Source organism: Amblyomma mixtum, chromosome 4 (genome assembly GCF_055824585.1).
Source record: "Amblyomma mixtum isolate Tamu chromosome 4, ASM5582458v1, whole genome shotgun sequence".
NCBI lineage: Eukaryota > Metazoa > Arthropoda > Arachnida > Ixodida > Ixodidae > Amblyomma > Amblyomma mixtum.
The window spans coordinates 30612748-30630604 of NC_143015.1; the positions used below are offsets into that span (position 1 = coordinate 30612748).

Sequence of the window (17857 nt, forward strand, 5' to 3'; positions counted from 1 at the left end):
CAAGCTCCAAAGGCTGTTGCCCCGCACGCGGGCGGCATGACCTTGGAGCACTGGTTCCCTCAGTCAGCGGAGAAAAAGGAAAGAGGGAAATCGCGTTGCCTCGCCGAACAAAAGAAGGCGCAAAGCAATGGCAGTGGCTTGTAGCTTTTTCCTTCTCTTTTTCGGTCACGTGCCTGTCTATTTGGATTGGCTATTTCCTCCCCTAGAGTCGAAGACGAAGCCGCTGCTTACACGTGACGCTCGTCGTAGTTGTTGCAGGGTGTCGTGCGTGCGAGTCAGGGCGCGCGTTCCTCATTTTGAGCTGTGTGGCCCGTGTGCGTTCGTGTTCGCTTGTGCTCAGCAATTACTTCATCGTGCACGCTTCATCGATGTGTGACGCTGCAGTGGGCGACATCTTCGCGAAAGAGTGAACGCCTGGAAGAAACAGCGCACGCCAGGTCGTCGCGGCGCAGCTCATCGTACGGATCCTTCGCGCCAAATTTCAACCCTACAAGTAAGTGATCTATTCGTTTGGTCATTCGGGTTGTTTCCTGCCATCAGATTATGGTGTGTTCTGTAAAGATGCTTTATCATGGATTGTGCGCGCGAGCCGCTACTTGTTGCTATTTCTTGTTTTGAGCCGGTCGCGTGCGGCCGGAGGGAGCCTATCGTGTACAACACACGATCGCAGCGGCGCAATATGCAGGCGTCTTTCTCATGCTTTCTTTCGCTGCAGGCTCTGATCCTTCGTCTGCTGTGCGAAAGAACATTGCCGGTCGTCTCTTCAACGCAAAGTATTCGTCCCTGCTCACGACCATTCAGTAAGGTAAGTCCAAACCGCAGTCTCCGTTCAAAAAGGGGCGAGTAAATTAGTGTGCGCGCTTCTGTGGTACGTACTGCGCGCAGTGCTCACATCTACCGCAGCACTGTATGTGATTCTTATTGGACAGTAATCCCTTTATAATTTTAGCGCTACAAGGCAACTCCTTCTGCCAGGCCGCTTTTTTTTTTTTTTGCGAATGGACGGCGTCAATTTTTTTTTCTCTTTACCACGGAGTAGCAAGCAAACGATAAAACAGTAAACGTGAAATTTATTTATTCATAGGCAAGAAATTAGCAGCTCATTTGTGCTCTGCGCTTCCTGGCATGCGGCCGTTTTCGCTCACACCTTGCAATATTTTTGCTAACCCAGAATGTGACTTATCATGACAGCAGTTTTACTGCATTCAAATGGCAAGATGCGAGTGCTAATGGTGTTAAGTTGATATGTAGCTGGCTCTTCACTCAGGCTGCGAACTAATAGAGAAAAGTAGACTTGTTTAGTTCTTTTTACTAGTGAAAAGGTCGGGACTAGTTGGTGGCCAAATATTAGCTCACAAAAGCGTACAGTCTATGTCACCTCTTTTCGTGCTCTTGTATTCTCTTGTGAAAGAGAGACGTTAAGTTTGATGTCGCTGTAAGAGCTTGAATAGAAGAATACGCTAGTCTCTAAGCTTTTCTGTTTAGAACAATAAGGATTTTGGTTGCACTGCTGTAAGCTGTCGACGAAAAAAAAATTCTGTAATGAATACTGTCAATCTCGTAAGCAGTAACAGTATAGTTCTTTCTTTTTTCTGCAGTGGCTGTTAGAAAATATGTTAATTATCTTAGGCACTTAGTGACAATTCACTGGTAACAGGCCATTGTGCTGTAGAAGTTTGTCTAGGCTTATTGTGCCAGTGCATTGCATCAATTATGCCTCTTATAAATATGTGGCAAGTGCTGTAATGGATAAAATTTAGAATAAAAAGTTGTTTCTCATTTTCAAACCATTCCTGTCGTTTTTTGAGCATGTGTGCTGCCATTACGTGGTTTAAGGAACATATAAGTTATCACTAATAATTACACTAATACTATAAATGACGCTTCTATTGCAGTGCACCTGGGAGAAGGAGGGATGCAAAGGTGCACAGCCATTGTCACTCCTAGCACCGAAGTTCAGCCTGGATTCTTCAAAACCGTACAAGTGGCCGGGAATAGATGTGTGTGGTATGTATGTTTTTATGTAATTGGGACATTGTTGCAAGTTCATCATCTCTTGATGTCCATCCGTGAACATAGTGTTCTATGTTGCACAGCTACAGCCATTCTATTAGAGATTTTAGAGCTTTTCAGTGTTTTCAAGGACTTATTTCTGAAAGAATTTTTAAATAATGGTTTGAATAATCGTGATCACTTTTTATGGCATGAAGTATAAGTGCAGTTTTTTTTCTGCAAAAGTAGGCTGGACTTAAGCAAAAATTTCATATTGAATTAGTTTGAGAGGTGCTGCCTACAATTCATGTTGCTGGCGTCAGAAAAAAATGACACACAGTTATGGTAATGCTTGGCAGGGTGGCATGCTACCAAGCTTATAGGACTAGCACCGTTTATGCATGTGAAGCTTAATGTGATACGCAGCTACGTGAGGCTGTTAATCTTCTTTGCACTGTTCACACTTCTTTTTGAGTAGGAAGGTGCTGTTCGCTGATGTGAATAATTTCCAATAACTAACATGAACCCATATTAGTTTTATTTCACATCGGAGTGAACTTAAAATTTAATTAAGCTCACGTGCCCTGCATGTGACAGCAGATATGTAAGGCAACTGTTTTAATAGCCATTCTTGCATGCTGTCAGTCAGTGTTTACAATTTCATTATGCTGAGCATCTGAAAAGATGTGTAAAGGTTACATTCTATTGTGCCGGCAAAATGTAATTCATGGGAATTACTGCTGCTGCATATGCTGCAAGCATTGGATGAAGCAGCACTGTCTAAATAAAAAGACGAGATTTGTAATTTCCTCAAGCAAAAATAGTGCTTTAGAAGGACTGTTCTATGCTGCTTGTGTAGTTAATGTAGTCTGTCAGTGAAGGCCAGTCCATAACAAAAGCTTTTTGCATAGGCATAATGTAGAGGTGTAGTATGAAACAGGCTATGAACGTGAATAAAAGGTACCTTTATTGTAATGTGGTCCAAATAATTTTTTGGTATGACGCTATCTCATGAGTGGAGACAACTCTTTAGATGTGTAAGTTGCCCTTGCTATTATTTCACGTTTAGCCCAAAGCTCTTCCTTGTTTTACAGGAGCAGTACACTAAAATTTATAGTGCATAGCCTTTGTGTATAGGCCTTTCACCAGGTATTTAAACTGTATCGAAAGGCTGTGACAATGGAATGCACCCAGAAATGCCATCACAGGCACAAGCTTCCTGCTGTTTGCTAATCGGAAATGAATTCACAGGTAATATATGCAGGGAAAATTACTGTTGGAGGTATCGCTCATTGATGCTCAGGTAATCACCTACACTTCCCTTTTAGGAAGAAAATTCACTGTATGGGCAACAAACATAAAATGGCATCAGAGACTAGAGACATATTGTTAGCAAGGGCTGCATGAAACCTTAACAACTCTAGATATGGAGAACTAAACACACGAGAATGGAGAGAAGGGTTTGTTAAACGGCATTTCATTTTATCACCTTTTAGTAGTTTCCATTTCATGCACATGTTTTTCTGTTTCTTGATATGACCCTCTTCTTAGTCTGGCATCCGGGATGCCTACAGCCTGACCGTGCAGCTGGGCACAATATTCTGGATTTTTCCTGAGAATCCAGCGTGCTTGTGATAATGTCAGCATATGTGAGGGATTAAGTAGCTGCCATTTAGGACATGTTTTGTTTTTCCTTCATATCATTTCTGATTTTGGTTCTCATTAATAAACAGAAGCCTGCACTTGTGGAATTGTTTTCATGCATCTCCCTTTATCCCTGCCTTTTGTGTGTTTTACACTTTTAGACCTGAATTAACTAAGTCCATGATCACGTCGTCTGTGCTTTGTGGTTGCAAAATTCCTTATATGTTTTCTTCTCTGTGCAGGTCAAATACATGGTACATACTGCCTCCACCTGTACGAAGAAGACTGCCAGGGTCATTGCTGTAATATGGTGTAGCATGTGACAAAATAAATATGACGGTATGTTTCTTTCTCCGATTCGTTTATGAATTCTTTGTGTACATTCTGCAGTAGTACCTGCACCTGAACACACAATTACACAGACCATCTCACATGAGATTCGTCGCAACATTCGGACACTGCCTGCGCTTCCAGAAAGACTCGGGCTTCTACCATGTGGGTCAACTTTAGTCCTGCATTCAGTGGGCAGGTTTACGCTACAGAAGGGTAATAATGCTCTCGTGTGGACAGTATAAATACACCACCGAGTAGTGCATAGATACCCTTTGCAGTAGGGCATTACTTTGTACCACTAGAAGGGTAACTTTATCCATCATGTAAGGGTATAAGCTTGCACCACAGGGGTGCAAACTTTGTCTGTTTACGACGGTATAAGTTTAGTCTTTGACAAAGTAACTTTGCACTTCTATACATAGCATAAATTTACCTGCTAAAGGTGCAAACTTGCACCTTGCATGCTAGGATATGTTTATGCTTTCCTCAGGCTAACATTTACCCCTTTTAGAAAGGCGTAATGTTATACCTAACTGGTTTAAAGTTACTCTTCTTATGTCAGTGCAAGTTTAGGCTATTAGAGCGTAACATTACTCTACGTGCGAGAGCATAAATACTTAGTCTCCAAGAAACAGCGTAACCTTACCCCCAAAAAGGTGTCAGCTCAGCGACAAGTGTTTTACCCCCCAAAAAGACTAAGATCACACCTTTTTTTCTTAGAGTGTACCATTAAAAGTGCCCATTTTAATGGGAGTAGGTGACGGCGGTAGGTTCTGTATCTTGCCGGTACTCACCTATGTGGCACAAACGTGGAAGCTAACAAAGACGGTTCAGCTTAAGTTAAGGACAACACAGTGAGAGAGAGAGAGAGAGAGAGGGGGGGAAAGGCAGGGATGACAACACAGTGAGCTATGGAAGAAAAATGATAGGTGTAACGTCAAGAGATCGGAAGCGGGAGGAGTGTGTGAAGGAACAAACGCTGGTTAATGACATCCTAGTCGAAATCAAGAGGAAGAAATGGGATTGGTTAGGGCATGTAATGCGAAGGCAAGATAACCGGTGGTCCCTAAGGGTAACGGAGTTCTTGGGAGCGTGCATGACGTCATGACTATCACACTAACTATCCGCTAAACAGCGCTCTAAACTCATTTGTAGATTTCTTCACAAAGAAACCCAGTTATATGACGCCAGGGAAAGGCTCCACGATGAGTCCCCGCAGTCAGAACATTTTTATAAATATCTGCCGCTATGCCCCAGTGACTGTCGCGTTCATATACTGACCGCAAGTTCGAGTGTTCGGTCTTTGTCGCGGCGGCCATATTGAGAAATGCCCGTGTGCTTCGCGATGCCAGCGCTATTTAAACAAACCGTTAAACAATAATTCAGAGCCCTCTACTACGGCGCCCCTCATAGCCCGTCTCGCTCCCGGACTTTTAACCCAAGAATTAAAAAAAAAACATCTATGTAACGCTCAAGTAATCACAGGCAGGAGTGACCCGTTCTATTGCAGTCTCCACAAAAACCAGTCTGCTTAAATGATAATTCCAGTGAGGTGTCGGCGATATAACTGAAACGTGTTGAACCTAGACGCAAGCACAATAGAAAAGTCTGGGCGCAAAAGTTAGTTATTTCAAGTGACGAGTTGCTTCTAGATAATATTTTCATATAATTTATGAAAAAAAAAGGCAGAGGCTCAGCTTGGTTAAGCCCGGAAATTGCGAAACCAACTTCATCCGTTCCTTCAGCCCGCATCCGCCGTGTCTACCGCCGCTCTGCGCAGACAGCACCAGCTGGAGCTCTGTTTATACAACTGGTGTAACTTTACTCCGACCGCAGCGCTCCTAGCGAGAGAAGCGAGAGGCTCACCGCCCGCCGTGTCTACCGCCGCTCTCCGCCGACGGCACGAGTTGGGGCCCTGGCTTTCTCAGCCGGTGTGACGTCACACCCGAGGTCAAGGAAAAGGTCAAACGTGTCCACCGCCGCGCTACGCTGAAGGCTCAAACTGCGAGCAGTATTGCTTTCGCAATAAAATAGTTGGCGGTACAGAATCGCTAAGCACGAAATATTGTGTGAAAGCACAGTTTTCTCCAGGTGGACACCTTCGGCACGTACCTTAAAACTCTGTTAAAGTCTGCACTAACACAGGAAGTCAGTCATATAGATTTTTTCGTCAATACATATTTACCCAATGTACGCCGCCGGCGTATATTGGGTAAATTGGGTCGAGTGTCGCGTTTCTGCTGCAATGTTATGAACGCCAACGCTTAATACTCTATTAATTAACACTTCTTTTTGGGCAAGTTGGTTCATATTTGAAAACTTTAAAAGGGCGCAAACACACACGACCACAAAGTACAAGAGACGAGACACAAGCGCCGACTGTCAACTGAACTGCGCCCTTTTAAAGTTTTTAATACTCTAGTGCCGTGTTTCAGCCACAACGTTGCCCACGCCAACACATGTAGGGCACATATTTCTGCCACTACCGCCGCGTAGCTGAAAGCGCGAATATTAGTTTGATAGTACTATTACTTGATGAAGCATACAATTTGCAATGCTTTCCGGGAGAGTAATTTGCAGTTTAAGACGAGGCATATTTGGATGCGGCCGACTGAAATTTTTAGCCGGCGGAAGAGTCGCATAATGGATCGCCACGCAGAACCACCTCGCTCATCCAGCTCTCTGTTCGGTGAACAGTGCGCCATGGTTCAGAGGGCTTATGCAGCGCACGAACGGCCGCCTGAATGGTTCCCGATCGATTCTTGACGCAAGTGCATGCCTCCCACAATTTTGATGCGCTGGTGGAGTGCAGTGTAGGAATACATGAGAATGTATGTCTGCTTCGCGGAATAGTATGTGTGGGCGTAAAACATTTGGTAGCTCGCCTCGTTGATTTCCATGCAATAAAGAAAAAAATGCGGCGATAGCCTTGTGCTATCACGCAGTAGCCACTGATCTCTTCGCGCCGCCACGGGATGGAATCCCAATCGCGAATATTTTTTATTTAATTCCATTTATTTTTTCGCTTTGCACAAACCCACAGACCTCAAAATCAACTTCAAAGCATCATTTATTTTCGAACTTAAAAGGCAGTGCATAAAAAAATATTTGGATCTATAGACGTGTGGCTAGTGAAATGGTCCTGCAAAATAAAATAAACAGAATGCACCAGGCTGACGTGATGAGCAAAAATAATTTAGAAATAAAAAATAAAGAAAGAGAAACAAACTGGAATAAAGAAAAAGGCTCAACACAAAGTACGCACTTCAAGTAAAACCTCCTAAGAAAGCAATTAAGAACAGGCGGAAAAGAAAGAGCCATAGATCTATAAGGTACAGGAAAGAAAAGTTAACTGAGCTCAACTAACCGCTAAAAAAGGTAACGGTCATGGCCCTTCATGTTTGCTAATAAAGAACAACTTTCAGCAGAGCTTGAAGTCATTTGCAAGGTTTACTTTAACAAGAACGATGTTCCAGACAATCGCGCTAGAAAATTGAAATAAGAATTCCCCGCATACAATACGACTGGCACGCAAATTGAAATTTCTATTTGATGCGTGTCTTGCGCTACATATGGCCATGAGAAAAGAACTTAATGATAGAGGAGCATATGTATTGATAACATTTTTAGGAATGTACACAGTATGTAATAAAGCATGGATTCAAAGGGCAATGCACGATGCTCATTATGTAGAGAACTGTAGGGATTGTTTGAAGACGCATGGCCAATCACCTGAAATCATTCATTCTGTTTTCTCTGAATAGTAAATAAATAGGTTTTTAATGTTTGGCGTCATGATTGGCCGCAGTAGCTAATGTGGCAGTGAAATAAAGAAAAGTGCAAGGAACGGAGTACGTTGTGCGGAAAATACTGCTTTGTTTCAATAACTGTGTAGCAGCTGGAAGCTATCTTTTTACGCACCTTTTCGATGTGTTCATGCCGATGCAGGGGTTGGTCAAAGATGACGCTGAGGTATTTGTGAGTAGACACGTACTGAATCCTACGGTTGTTTAATGTTATGTGAATCGTATCATTGTCAATGTTTCTTCTCCCTGAGTGGAATACCCCGTATTTAGTTTGATCTACAGCTATAGTTAACTTATTCGCCCAAAGCTGTGCTGAAATATCCAACAGTTCACATATTATGTCTTGTAGAGCCGAGAGCGATTCAGCTGAAATCAAAACAGCAGTGTCAGCCGCGTACATTAGGACCTTTGAAAATCGAACAGCTTGCGGGAGGTCATTCACGAAGATTGAAAACAAAACCGTACCCAATACAAATCGCTACAGAACCCTACAAGTTGTGGGTAGAAATGCAGAATGTGTGTTCTTTGCTAATATTTTTTGTTTTTGTTTTGTATCGAACAGGTGACTATCAAGGAACTAGAGAGAATTATTATTACAGCCACCGGCTTCTAATTTTGTCAGCAACTCAGAGTGACAGACGCCTTAAGACGCCTTTTTTACGTCGAGGAATACTACTGCTGCAAGCTGATTTTCGTGAACAGCAGTGTTGCTGTTCACAAAAATCAGTAGTGTTTATCTGCTGCGAAAGTGTTACAGCTACGGTAGTTGTTGACTTAGCTCAGAAAAGCCATGCTGCTCTACATAAATTAAGTTTTTATCAAGCAGAAACCTATTAAAGCTTAGCGCTATTAGCTTTTCGAAAAACAAATTTATTACACGAAGCACATATATGGGTCTGTGACTGTTGGTGCCATTGGGACCTCCAATCTTGTTGAATGACACATCCTTCGATATCGCTAAATTTTTTTAATGCGTGCAACCAGTTATCGCGTGGTTAAACATGTTGTAAAATGCGACGCATAGTGTCAACACTGTATTTTAATACCTTAGCTGGTATTCGGTTACAACCGGAAGTTTTGTTTTCTTGCACACCTTTAACCACTGAACTGAGACCTTCTTTGGTTATCTCCTGGAAACCAGAGGTATTATATGGTTCTTGGTTTATTGGTTTATTAGGGTTTAACGTTGCAGAGCGACTCAGGCTATGAGGGACGCCGTAGTGAAGGGCTCCGGAAATTTCGACCGCTTGGGGTTCTTTAACTTGCACTGACATCGCACAGAACACGGGCGCCTTTTTTCGATCCGCCTTGTTTCAAATTCTAAGAAAGCATGCAAACCCCACAACAAAACGGCACTGTGTAGGTTTCCTTTATTACTGTTTAAATTTTCTTAATATTATCAGAACTTTTTTGCCCTTAATTGTACAATGAAAACTGTTTTGGCTCAAAAACTAGCCTTTGAGGTGAGTCGCAAGAGGCTTATAAGCTTAGCTAGTGCATTTGCAATTTGATTAGCAAAGATGTCCTTGTCCCTGGAAACTAAATCCTTCCAAACATGTGGTCCACAATTCTTCGCCGGTCAGAAGTCGAAAGACGGAAGCCTGACTGCTTTTACTCCCTCTCTCGAAGACGGTGCTTGCAAGGAGAACAACTACGCGGGAGCCAGCATACCACTAAATTAATCTTCACTGACGGAGAAAGAGCGACTTACTAAAAAAACGCGTTTAGGATTGGCTCCTGATGTGATACCAAGAACCATGTGTTTATGTGCCGCATTAAAGCGATCTCTTTCTGGCACAAAGATGACGTTCTGTAGTAAAAATGACAGCCGACTCGGTGAATGTGCCGGTTCAACCTATTTAATATCAGTGAAGGGCACATAGTGTTTTAAGACTTAGATTAGGCCCTCTTTTCAACGTTTCGCGAGATCACACAATCAATGGAGAACTCCCACAACTTCACCACTACCTCCGCCTGCAGGGAAGTGGCTGCACCTTTTCGGGCCAAGCAAGATTATAAGTATTGCTCTTCAAAATTATGTGTATATACAGGGTCTGTTCTGAAAGTAGTAGGACTGATTTTTTTAAATAAAATTTATTCATGAGAGTAGTACAAACGAGTAGAATTTTTCAAAGTAGCACCCTTCCGCACCTACACGCTGCTGCCAATGAGTTTTCCAGTTTTCGTACGCCTTCAGGAACACCTGGACCGGAATGCTCTTTAGATCCCTCGTCACGGACTGTTGAACTGCCTCTACCGATCTGTGATGTTTCCCCTTGAGCATCGATTTTATTTTCGGCAATAGAAAAAAGCCTGGCGGGGCCAATCGGGGCTGTAGGGGGGCTGAGGCAGCATTGCCGCCTTGTACTGGGCAAAAATTGGGGTCCTCATTCACATGATGGAAAAGATCCTGGCAGATCGCTTTCCGGTTGGCCTTTTGCTCCTCTGACAACACTCCCGGCACCAACTTCGCGCACACTTTCCTCATGGCTAAGTTTTCTGTCACGATCTCAAAAGCTTGGGCTTGAGGAATGCTCAAGTCATCAGCAATCATTCTGATACTCATCCTACAATCACTCTTCAGTAAATGTTTCACTCGGTGCACATTTTCGTTGGTCTTGCTGGTCGAAGGGCGTCCGGAGCTGTCGTCGTCTTACAATCTTTCCTTACCTTCTCAGAGCAGCTTGCGCCACTCACAAAATACCTGGTCTACCGATGGCAGCGTCACCGTAGGCCTCCTTAATCATGTCGTGAGTCTTTCCCGTTTTACCAAGATTTACACAAAATTTGATCGCGTATCGCTGATCCGGTAACCGCTCCATGATTCTGCGTGACGAGGCGTTTCGACAGGGGTTCACTGTACAAGCGACCTGCTGTCTTCAACGGCCTAGAGTCGACTGCCGATTTTCCCCAGCATTCCCAATATCCCCCTTCAACGATCCTGCACGCGCAGACCACCTCTCGTCCGCCTGGTGGCCCAGGTAAAAACCAGTCCTACTACTTTCAGAAAACACCCTGTATTCCTATTTTTCCCATGCATTATATGCTTGGGCAGTGAAGGAATATATAAAAAAATTCTTTATTAGGCAATTTTTCCGCAATGGTTACTTCGAAAGCTCTATGTCAGACGTTCTCGAGGTCCGTCTAGCATAAAAATACACCATTGCCTTTATCACCTCAAAGGCCAACAACTTGTTTCGTTGTATATAACGATTGACAAATGCCTGTGGGCTTGCTAGACGAACAGAATGTCATTCAGGAAGACGGGATATTGGGCACAGTTCTCAGTGCGCCATGCGCATTTAAGTAGTTTTCTGGGATCCATGTGGGCCGTGGAAGCTTCCCTCCCAAGAAGCCAATGGTTGGGGGGAGAACGGTGGGGGGGGGGGGGGGGGCAGGGGAAACCAATATGTTTGTCATTTTTCCACATTAGTTTGCATGCGAGTGTGCTAGTTGCCTTCCTTTTGACATTGAGATGGAATGTATGAATCAAATCTAGCAGTTGATCTTTTGTAATTACTACGTCACCCAAAAGGCAAAACTAGTGTAAAGAAATGTACTGTCAGCCAATATTCTGTTACCTCTGATGTCAATAAAGCCGCTCACAGTTCACTCCACTGGCTCAAGATGGTGTATGAATCCCTTTAGTGAAAAAGATTTGCATGTCTCAGAGCCCTAGCTGCACGATCCATTAGAAACGGCTGAGCGATGCGGCTGTACTTAGGACGAAAAAAACTGCAGGTGCTTTTGATGTATTCTATGTAAAGAATTACATGTGTGTTTCCATTTAGTTCACTTAATTAGAAAAACCAGGGATCAAATGCTACCCTTTCACTAATGGAAAAAAAAAATTTTTCGCTAGCTGGAGCGTTTCTACTATTCACTGTTTCTATTTTCTCTGCTTACTAGTTGACCGTCTTTCCGCGCTGTCAACCAGCGGGTATCCAATGCGCATGCACTAGCCATGTTCTTACACTTTCACGGGGCGCTTGGTAAGGACCGAAAATCACTCGCATGTTGCTCGAGGTTTCCTGGCACACACACTCACTTGGGCGCCGGAATACCTCGTACTGTCCGATTCGCTATCGACGCTCTGAGCCGTGCGCCTCAGAGCAGTTAGGATTTTAAATATAATTGGAAGGGGCGCGGGCCGCTCGAACTGCGCAGTAACAAAAAAGGAAAGAGGCTCTTCTACAATAAAAACGAGGCCACTCTATTATACATGGAAATAAAAACAACGTCCTTCTGACTGTGGATAGCGCCGCCACTGATGAATTACTATTCTTGGTAATAAAGAGATGATCGAAACGTACGCTTTCAGGGAAGCAAATTTTTCATTTGCGATGCATCCTCAGGCTATTCCGGGTAAAAATATTCATCGCGTGCCAACCGGTCATCAGTCTCTGGACAGTACGGAAGAAAAAAGCATTGACTGTCGACTGAATTTATTGAGGAAACAGAACAAATATGCACATCGTGACCAAAATTAAACTTTAGAGGTTTCTTAAAAACCGGCAGAGACTGTTAAGTAAAATCTACCTCTCACATGAATTAGGTGGTCCGGAGGACCGAAAGTGATATAAGAATTGCTACCGTCAGGCAAGTAGTAAATATAATTAATTAAAAAATTATTACCCTACTACAGCTGTCGTGAATGTTTATATTAGAATTACAGAGGCCGTCCTATTTCTAGCCTAATCGATTCGGTATAATTCTTCTGAAGGACGTGTGTTACGGGATATTCTCGCCAAAAGTTTCCATTCATTTCGCGTAATTACGCATGTATGTGGCACTCACCATGAAACTTCTCCCATGTGTATGTCAGAGCTGTGGTGGTGGACGTGTCTTATTTCTTTATCTGAAAGTTAAAACGAAATTTTTATCAACTTCTTCGCTCGATTTCACGACGTTTCACTCCGAGCGTTACTGCCTTACATGCCCAATTATGCGGATGGAGTTGGAAATTTGGACCTAGATATCTCGGAATGCAAATGTGCTAGGAGAATTTTTCCAACTGGAATTTCGTAGCATTATGACTGCCTCTTAATTTCCAATATAGACGTTCCCAGTCATAGTTGTTACTAAAACGGTAATTTATCGCTTTTAGTTAGCTGGGCAAAAAGTTGGTTGCAGTTACTATACCACTTTGTGTCCCGCTAGCCGCATAACTTAAGTACAGAGGTGGATGTCAAGTACAGTCTTTGCCAAAAGTAACCAGGCTGCACGGTTTGCTTCTCAGTCGTATATTAAAGCTATTATGCCAGCCCCCAAGCTCAAAATCTCTGTATAGTAAGGAGAACCCCTGTCCTCACCTTCAAAGAACTTTTTGATCTTTTGGGAAGCCGTTAGGGCTTTACTATATGAATGAGACGCAAACCATGCAGCCTGGTTACTTTTGACAAAGACTGTACCTCTCAACGCCTACTTATAAGAAATCAGTAAAACTTAATTCGCATCAAAGTGCATAGTTAAAATGCGTGTGCGTTGCCATCACGTTTTAAAATACATCAATGATTGGCTTTGTTATATTTGCGAAGTATTTTCAAATCGAAGGAGAGTGTCGTGCTAAGAGTGCCGCCATCACCGCACCAGTAATTTCTTGCTTATCCGAAAAAGAGAAACCAACCACGTTAATCCCTGTTTTTAACACGACATAAAATGCCATGTGGGCTGGTCCCAGATTCTTAATTTCATTCAGGCAGTAGTTTCAGTACTGTCAGTTCAGTTATGACTGTTTGGGGAAAATGGGGACATCACTTTCCGCTCATTAAATATGTACACGTGATCATAGATATATATTCACATTTTAAGTACCAAATGAATAACACAGTGTTCGAGCACTAAAAAATTGCAACCAGGCGCTTCTTTAGCAGTTAAACTCAAGTGACAGTGACTGATGAGCCTTTTTATTGTGTTTTTTAGACAGCAGTCAGAGAAACTGACAATTCCTGATTGGTGCTTACCTGTAATGTTAAGCGCAAACGTTTGTGCATCGAGGTATTTCACTGCCCTCTGCAGAATATCTTTAATCGTTAAAGCCATCAATTTTAAATTTCCTCCAGAGCGCGAGCACCGACTACCAATCAGCATTCACGCAGACAGTTTTCAATGCGCAAATCATAAACAAACTGTTCCAGCTCTCATGCCAGAATGCGAGTTTCGGTATTTTCTGCACATTGAATCGTAACCTTCCAATGTGCAGTCTCTCCTAGAAAACGGCATCATTTATTCTTTCCACAAAAAAGTCTTGCGCCAAAATAGGCCCCCCTGGTCCTCTTCCTTCGAAGACAATTTTAAAAGAACTATAAGTTTTGCTCCGCTAGTAGAATGCAGTGAGAGACGTGTCAATCCTTTTGAAATTGCAAATCTTAAAAACGCATAACATATCACCGATTACCTCTGAGAAAGCACAAAGAAATTTAGCGCCTTCACGTCATAGAATGCACCACGTTTTGAGCAACTTCGGGGAAAAAGGAAAAATGCAGATAAAATCGGAGAGGTGACATTAAACCAGTAATGTGCCACCTGCGACGCGCTTCTATTCGAAGTCAACATCTCTCTGCGTATCTCGACGACGATAATTCTCTTCAGAGAAGTTTGTGCACCCTTCACCGATGTGAGATTTGGAGAGCTAGAAATACTTTCAAGAGGTTACGAAACCTAGGCTGCTGCACCTGGCTGCGCTCTGCTGGAAGTAGCGAATGGAGCCCCGAGTACAGCTCAGTCCGGTTTCGTGTGTTTCTCTACAGGCAGAGCAAAAAGAATCAGTGCACTTCTTGTTGGTCTTCGCAATCACTGAGCCTTATTTGGCTAGAGCAACTTGGATCACATCACAGCGAAATGATTGACTCGGGCTGTTTCCGTACACCCCGCAGCTAACCTGGCCGCTCTCCACCTAAATATTCTGGCATGCTCTCTTCCCACATACAGCTCACGATTAATCACTTGCGTGTTTCTTTACTGCTTCCGAAAACGTCTGCATTTTTATCACAAGACCGTCAACCGCCTCAGCGTAATACACGCCTCCAAAAGAAGGGTTTCCTCCTTTCATAGTAGCAGTCAAGTGCTGGCCGCCGATTCAGTGGCCAGGCGGGAATCCTACAGTCTAGCAAATGCGTCAGACAAACTCTATAGCATGCGAACATCATTTCTATTACCTAATATGTGGAAATAATAGCAAAACAACGTTTATACAAACAAATCTTGTCTCAGTATCTAGTTAGAATGAAAACATAGCAGACCAGGAACTCCAATACAGTCACCTACAATGCGAATCGCCGGATGTATGTGTGTTGTGAGAAAAAAAAATGTGATGACCAGATATATTTCAGCAAGAAACAAAAGATGTATGCTTGAGAGGGTAAAAGAAAAGCTCCAAAAGTCAGTGTGTCATAAGTCTCAGAAGGTTTTAAACCAAAAAATTGGATATATGCTCTTAGAACTCGTGACCCTAAACCGAATTGAAAGATGCTGCAGCAACCTTCATCGTAGGACTAATAAACTGGTTCGATATGCGAAAACTTTTCAGGAGGAAATGACGTTTCTGGATAGGCTGATAAGCGCCTGAGCTCAGATTGCGGTTTTAAAACCGTCATCCGTCTTTCTTTTGCCTCCTGCAGGCCGAGACATAGAAAACACCTAAAGAAATGCAAGAGTGCCGATAAACCGTAGAAATAAAACCAGTGCAGAAAACGCCTACCACCTCCTTAATTTTTGGGCGCGCCTGCATGTTTCTTTGAAAACCATGCAGCATAGCAGTCATTTGCAATAATTTACATTTCAGAAAGAGCAAACCCTGCGGCAAGAGCCAGTGTCCAATATCAATCAATCTCTCTCTGATTTTGCGTCTGCAATTGAGTCGTAGCATTGTATGTTGTTGTTTTCAGCGTTTATATTTTTAATGCTTTTATTGTACCCTTGTATGCGTGGAATTGTTCCACATTTTATGTACCCACTCCAACTATAGCCGCTAGAATGGGGCTGCAGTATTTTCAAATAAGTAAAAAATAAAAAATAATTAAATATTTGCCCATAGGACAGCTTCAAGCCAACTGCGTCATTTCTTAAAAGTTAGGGACGTGTTAACATAAAGCTTTGTCGCAAAGTACGAAGAAGCGACACTCAAGGATCGTAAAATTTACGCGTAGATAACCGACCTCGCCGTGCAAGGAATGCAATTTCGATGGGGGGATGCGCGGAAGTGATGAAGAGCAGAAATACAGTTTTCTCAGTGGCTCTAGAAAATGGGCTTCGGAGTGCAACAATGAGCTGCATTGCGTGATGGCTGCTCCATCATCACTCAAAGACTGTTGCTTAGGCTGCAGACATGATTGATGAGAACGCAGCGAAAACTGAGCTTTCGCTGTCGTTTTCGGGCATTTCATCACGCCATGGCACAACCGCGTCCCGAACACAACAGCACTTGGAAAACGTAGCTCTGAATGCGGCGGGGACTGAGTTCAGGTTACCGAGGTGAAAAAAAAGAATGAAATCATTGCTGAAGACTGAGTTCGGGTTACCGAGGCGAAAAAAAAATAGTGAATTCCTGGAGACAATGTAATGAGGTACGAAGATTTAAATTAAAACTTCTCGCGAAATAAAAATGGTCCTAAACAACAGGAAAAGATGAGATTTAAAAAAATGTGCATAGGCTATGATTACCATTAAAGCATTAGGTGAAAACGGCGACGTAGATTTGGCACAGCAACTTGACAGCTCCTACCCCTATGCTCGTCCTCGCAGTGCGCGGCACACTACAGCGATTATTCTAACCAGCGTTTCATCCCAGTGCCTGGCGGCGTTTTTTTACTCTGGCAATTTTGACCTTCCTTGGCAGGTATGCCACCGAGCCTTAGGCTCAGCATACCTGCAAGATCGCTAGTCTCAGACATTTGGCGACAGGTCCAATGTCCACGATTGTTTGTACGTACGACCGGCGACTTCTTCGAGGGGTGTCGGTAGGAACGGCGAAAGCGCCGAGCACACTGCCTACGCATATTTCATTCTTTCTTCGCCTTGTCGAGCGTAGAAATTATATGCTTTGAGGCCTTAAACTTTCTACTTTGGGTTCACTCTTTGTCGTTGCTGGTTAACAACTTATACGTCTAGTGCACGCATCTGACTCTGTTAAGGTTTTTTCCTTGTTATATTTGTTTTTAAGGCGCAATCTTTCTAATGCAAATTTGTGCCTAGCTGCACAAATGTCTGGAGACATCCACTTCAAACTGCAAAATAAGCTTCTTCTGTAGTAATATTACAGGAGTGTCCTAATTTCGGTGAAGTGTGAAAACACATAGAACACGAGGCAGGACATCAATCGCTGATTTTCTACGAAATTTCAAGCCTGCGGTTAATGACATCCAAGTCGAAATCAAGAGGAAGAAATGGGATCGGGAAGAGCATTCAATGCGAAGGCAAGATAACCGCTGGTCCTTAAGGGTAACAGAGTGGATTCCAAGAGAAAGGAAACGTAGTAGGGGGCGGGAGAAAGTTAGATGGGCAGATGAGATTAAGAAGTGTGCGGGTATACGTTGGCCGCAACTGGCAAACGACGGGGGTAATTCTAGAGACAAGGGAGAGGTCTTCGCCCTGCAGTGGGAGTATTCAGGCTGATGATGATGACGATTCTAGTCTGCAAGGAATATTCTCAGGAGATTTTTAGGGACATTTAAGTCACTGGGGCGGACCTTAGTAGCACGATAGAGCAGGCGAACGGCTTGCGGTGCCGCGCAGTACTTAAAGCCCTGTTTGCAAAAGTGTGCTCCGAAATCTAAAAATAAGAATACAGAGGATTTGCTTTGACTGTCAATATGGCTGACCTTAAGCAGTGCTCAGGACTTAGAAAAGGAGTAGTCAAATGGGTTACTAAGGAAATTGCTACTATATACAAAGTCTAATATTCGTATGTTATCATCGAGACCGCTTACGAAGAAATTGACCTTCATGATTTTAGTGGTGATAAACATTCTTGTTCTATATTCGTTCCGAGATGACAATGCATGATCTGTTAGCAAGTATCATTAGCAAGACTTTGCTTCAAAGGTTTCAAGATTTCGCCAACCAGTAACAGACCAGGACATCAT

The 17857-nt window shown here is 43.2% G+C and overlaps 1 protein-coding gene across 2 annotated transcripts; it reads left to right on the top strand.

The window, feature by feature from the left end:
* Positions 1 to 467: 467 nt before the first annotated feature.
* On the top strand, positions 468 to 4310 carry LOC149346064 (uncharacterized). 2 transcript variants are annotated; one of them, XR_016292048.1, is made up of 4 exons: positions 468 to 493; positions 716 to 805; positions 1896 to 2007; positions 3879 to 4310. XR_016292048.1 is itself a non-coding variant. In XM_089585341.1 (3 exons), the coding sequence occupies exons 1-3, from the start codon at positions 572 to 574 to the stop codon at positions 3950 to 3952; spliced, it is 420 nt and encodes a 139-aa protein (XP_089441467.1). In that variant the 5' UTR covers positions 518 to 571; the 3' UTR covers positions 3953 to 4310. The 2 variants fall into 2 exon arrangements, 1 of the variants encoding a protein (XP_089441467.1); XM_089585341.1 differs by lacking the exon at positions 468 to 493 and having other exon boundaries at positions 518 to 805.
* The last annotated feature ends 13547 nt before the right edge of the window (positions 4311 to 17857 follow it).

Coding starts and splice junctions, on each gene's coding strand:
- LOC149346064 (XM_089585341.1), top strand. CDS start 572: ATGGATTGTGCGCGCGAGCCGCTACTTGTTGCTATTTCTTGTTTTGAG. Junction 806..1,895: donor GCTCACGACCATTCAGTAAG/GTAAGTCCAAAC, acceptor CTTCTATTGCAG/TGCACCTGGGAGAAGGAGGG. Junction 2,008..3,878: donor GCCGGGAATAGATGTGTGTG/GTATGTATGTTT, acceptor TTCTCTGTGCAG/GTCAAATACATGGTACATAC.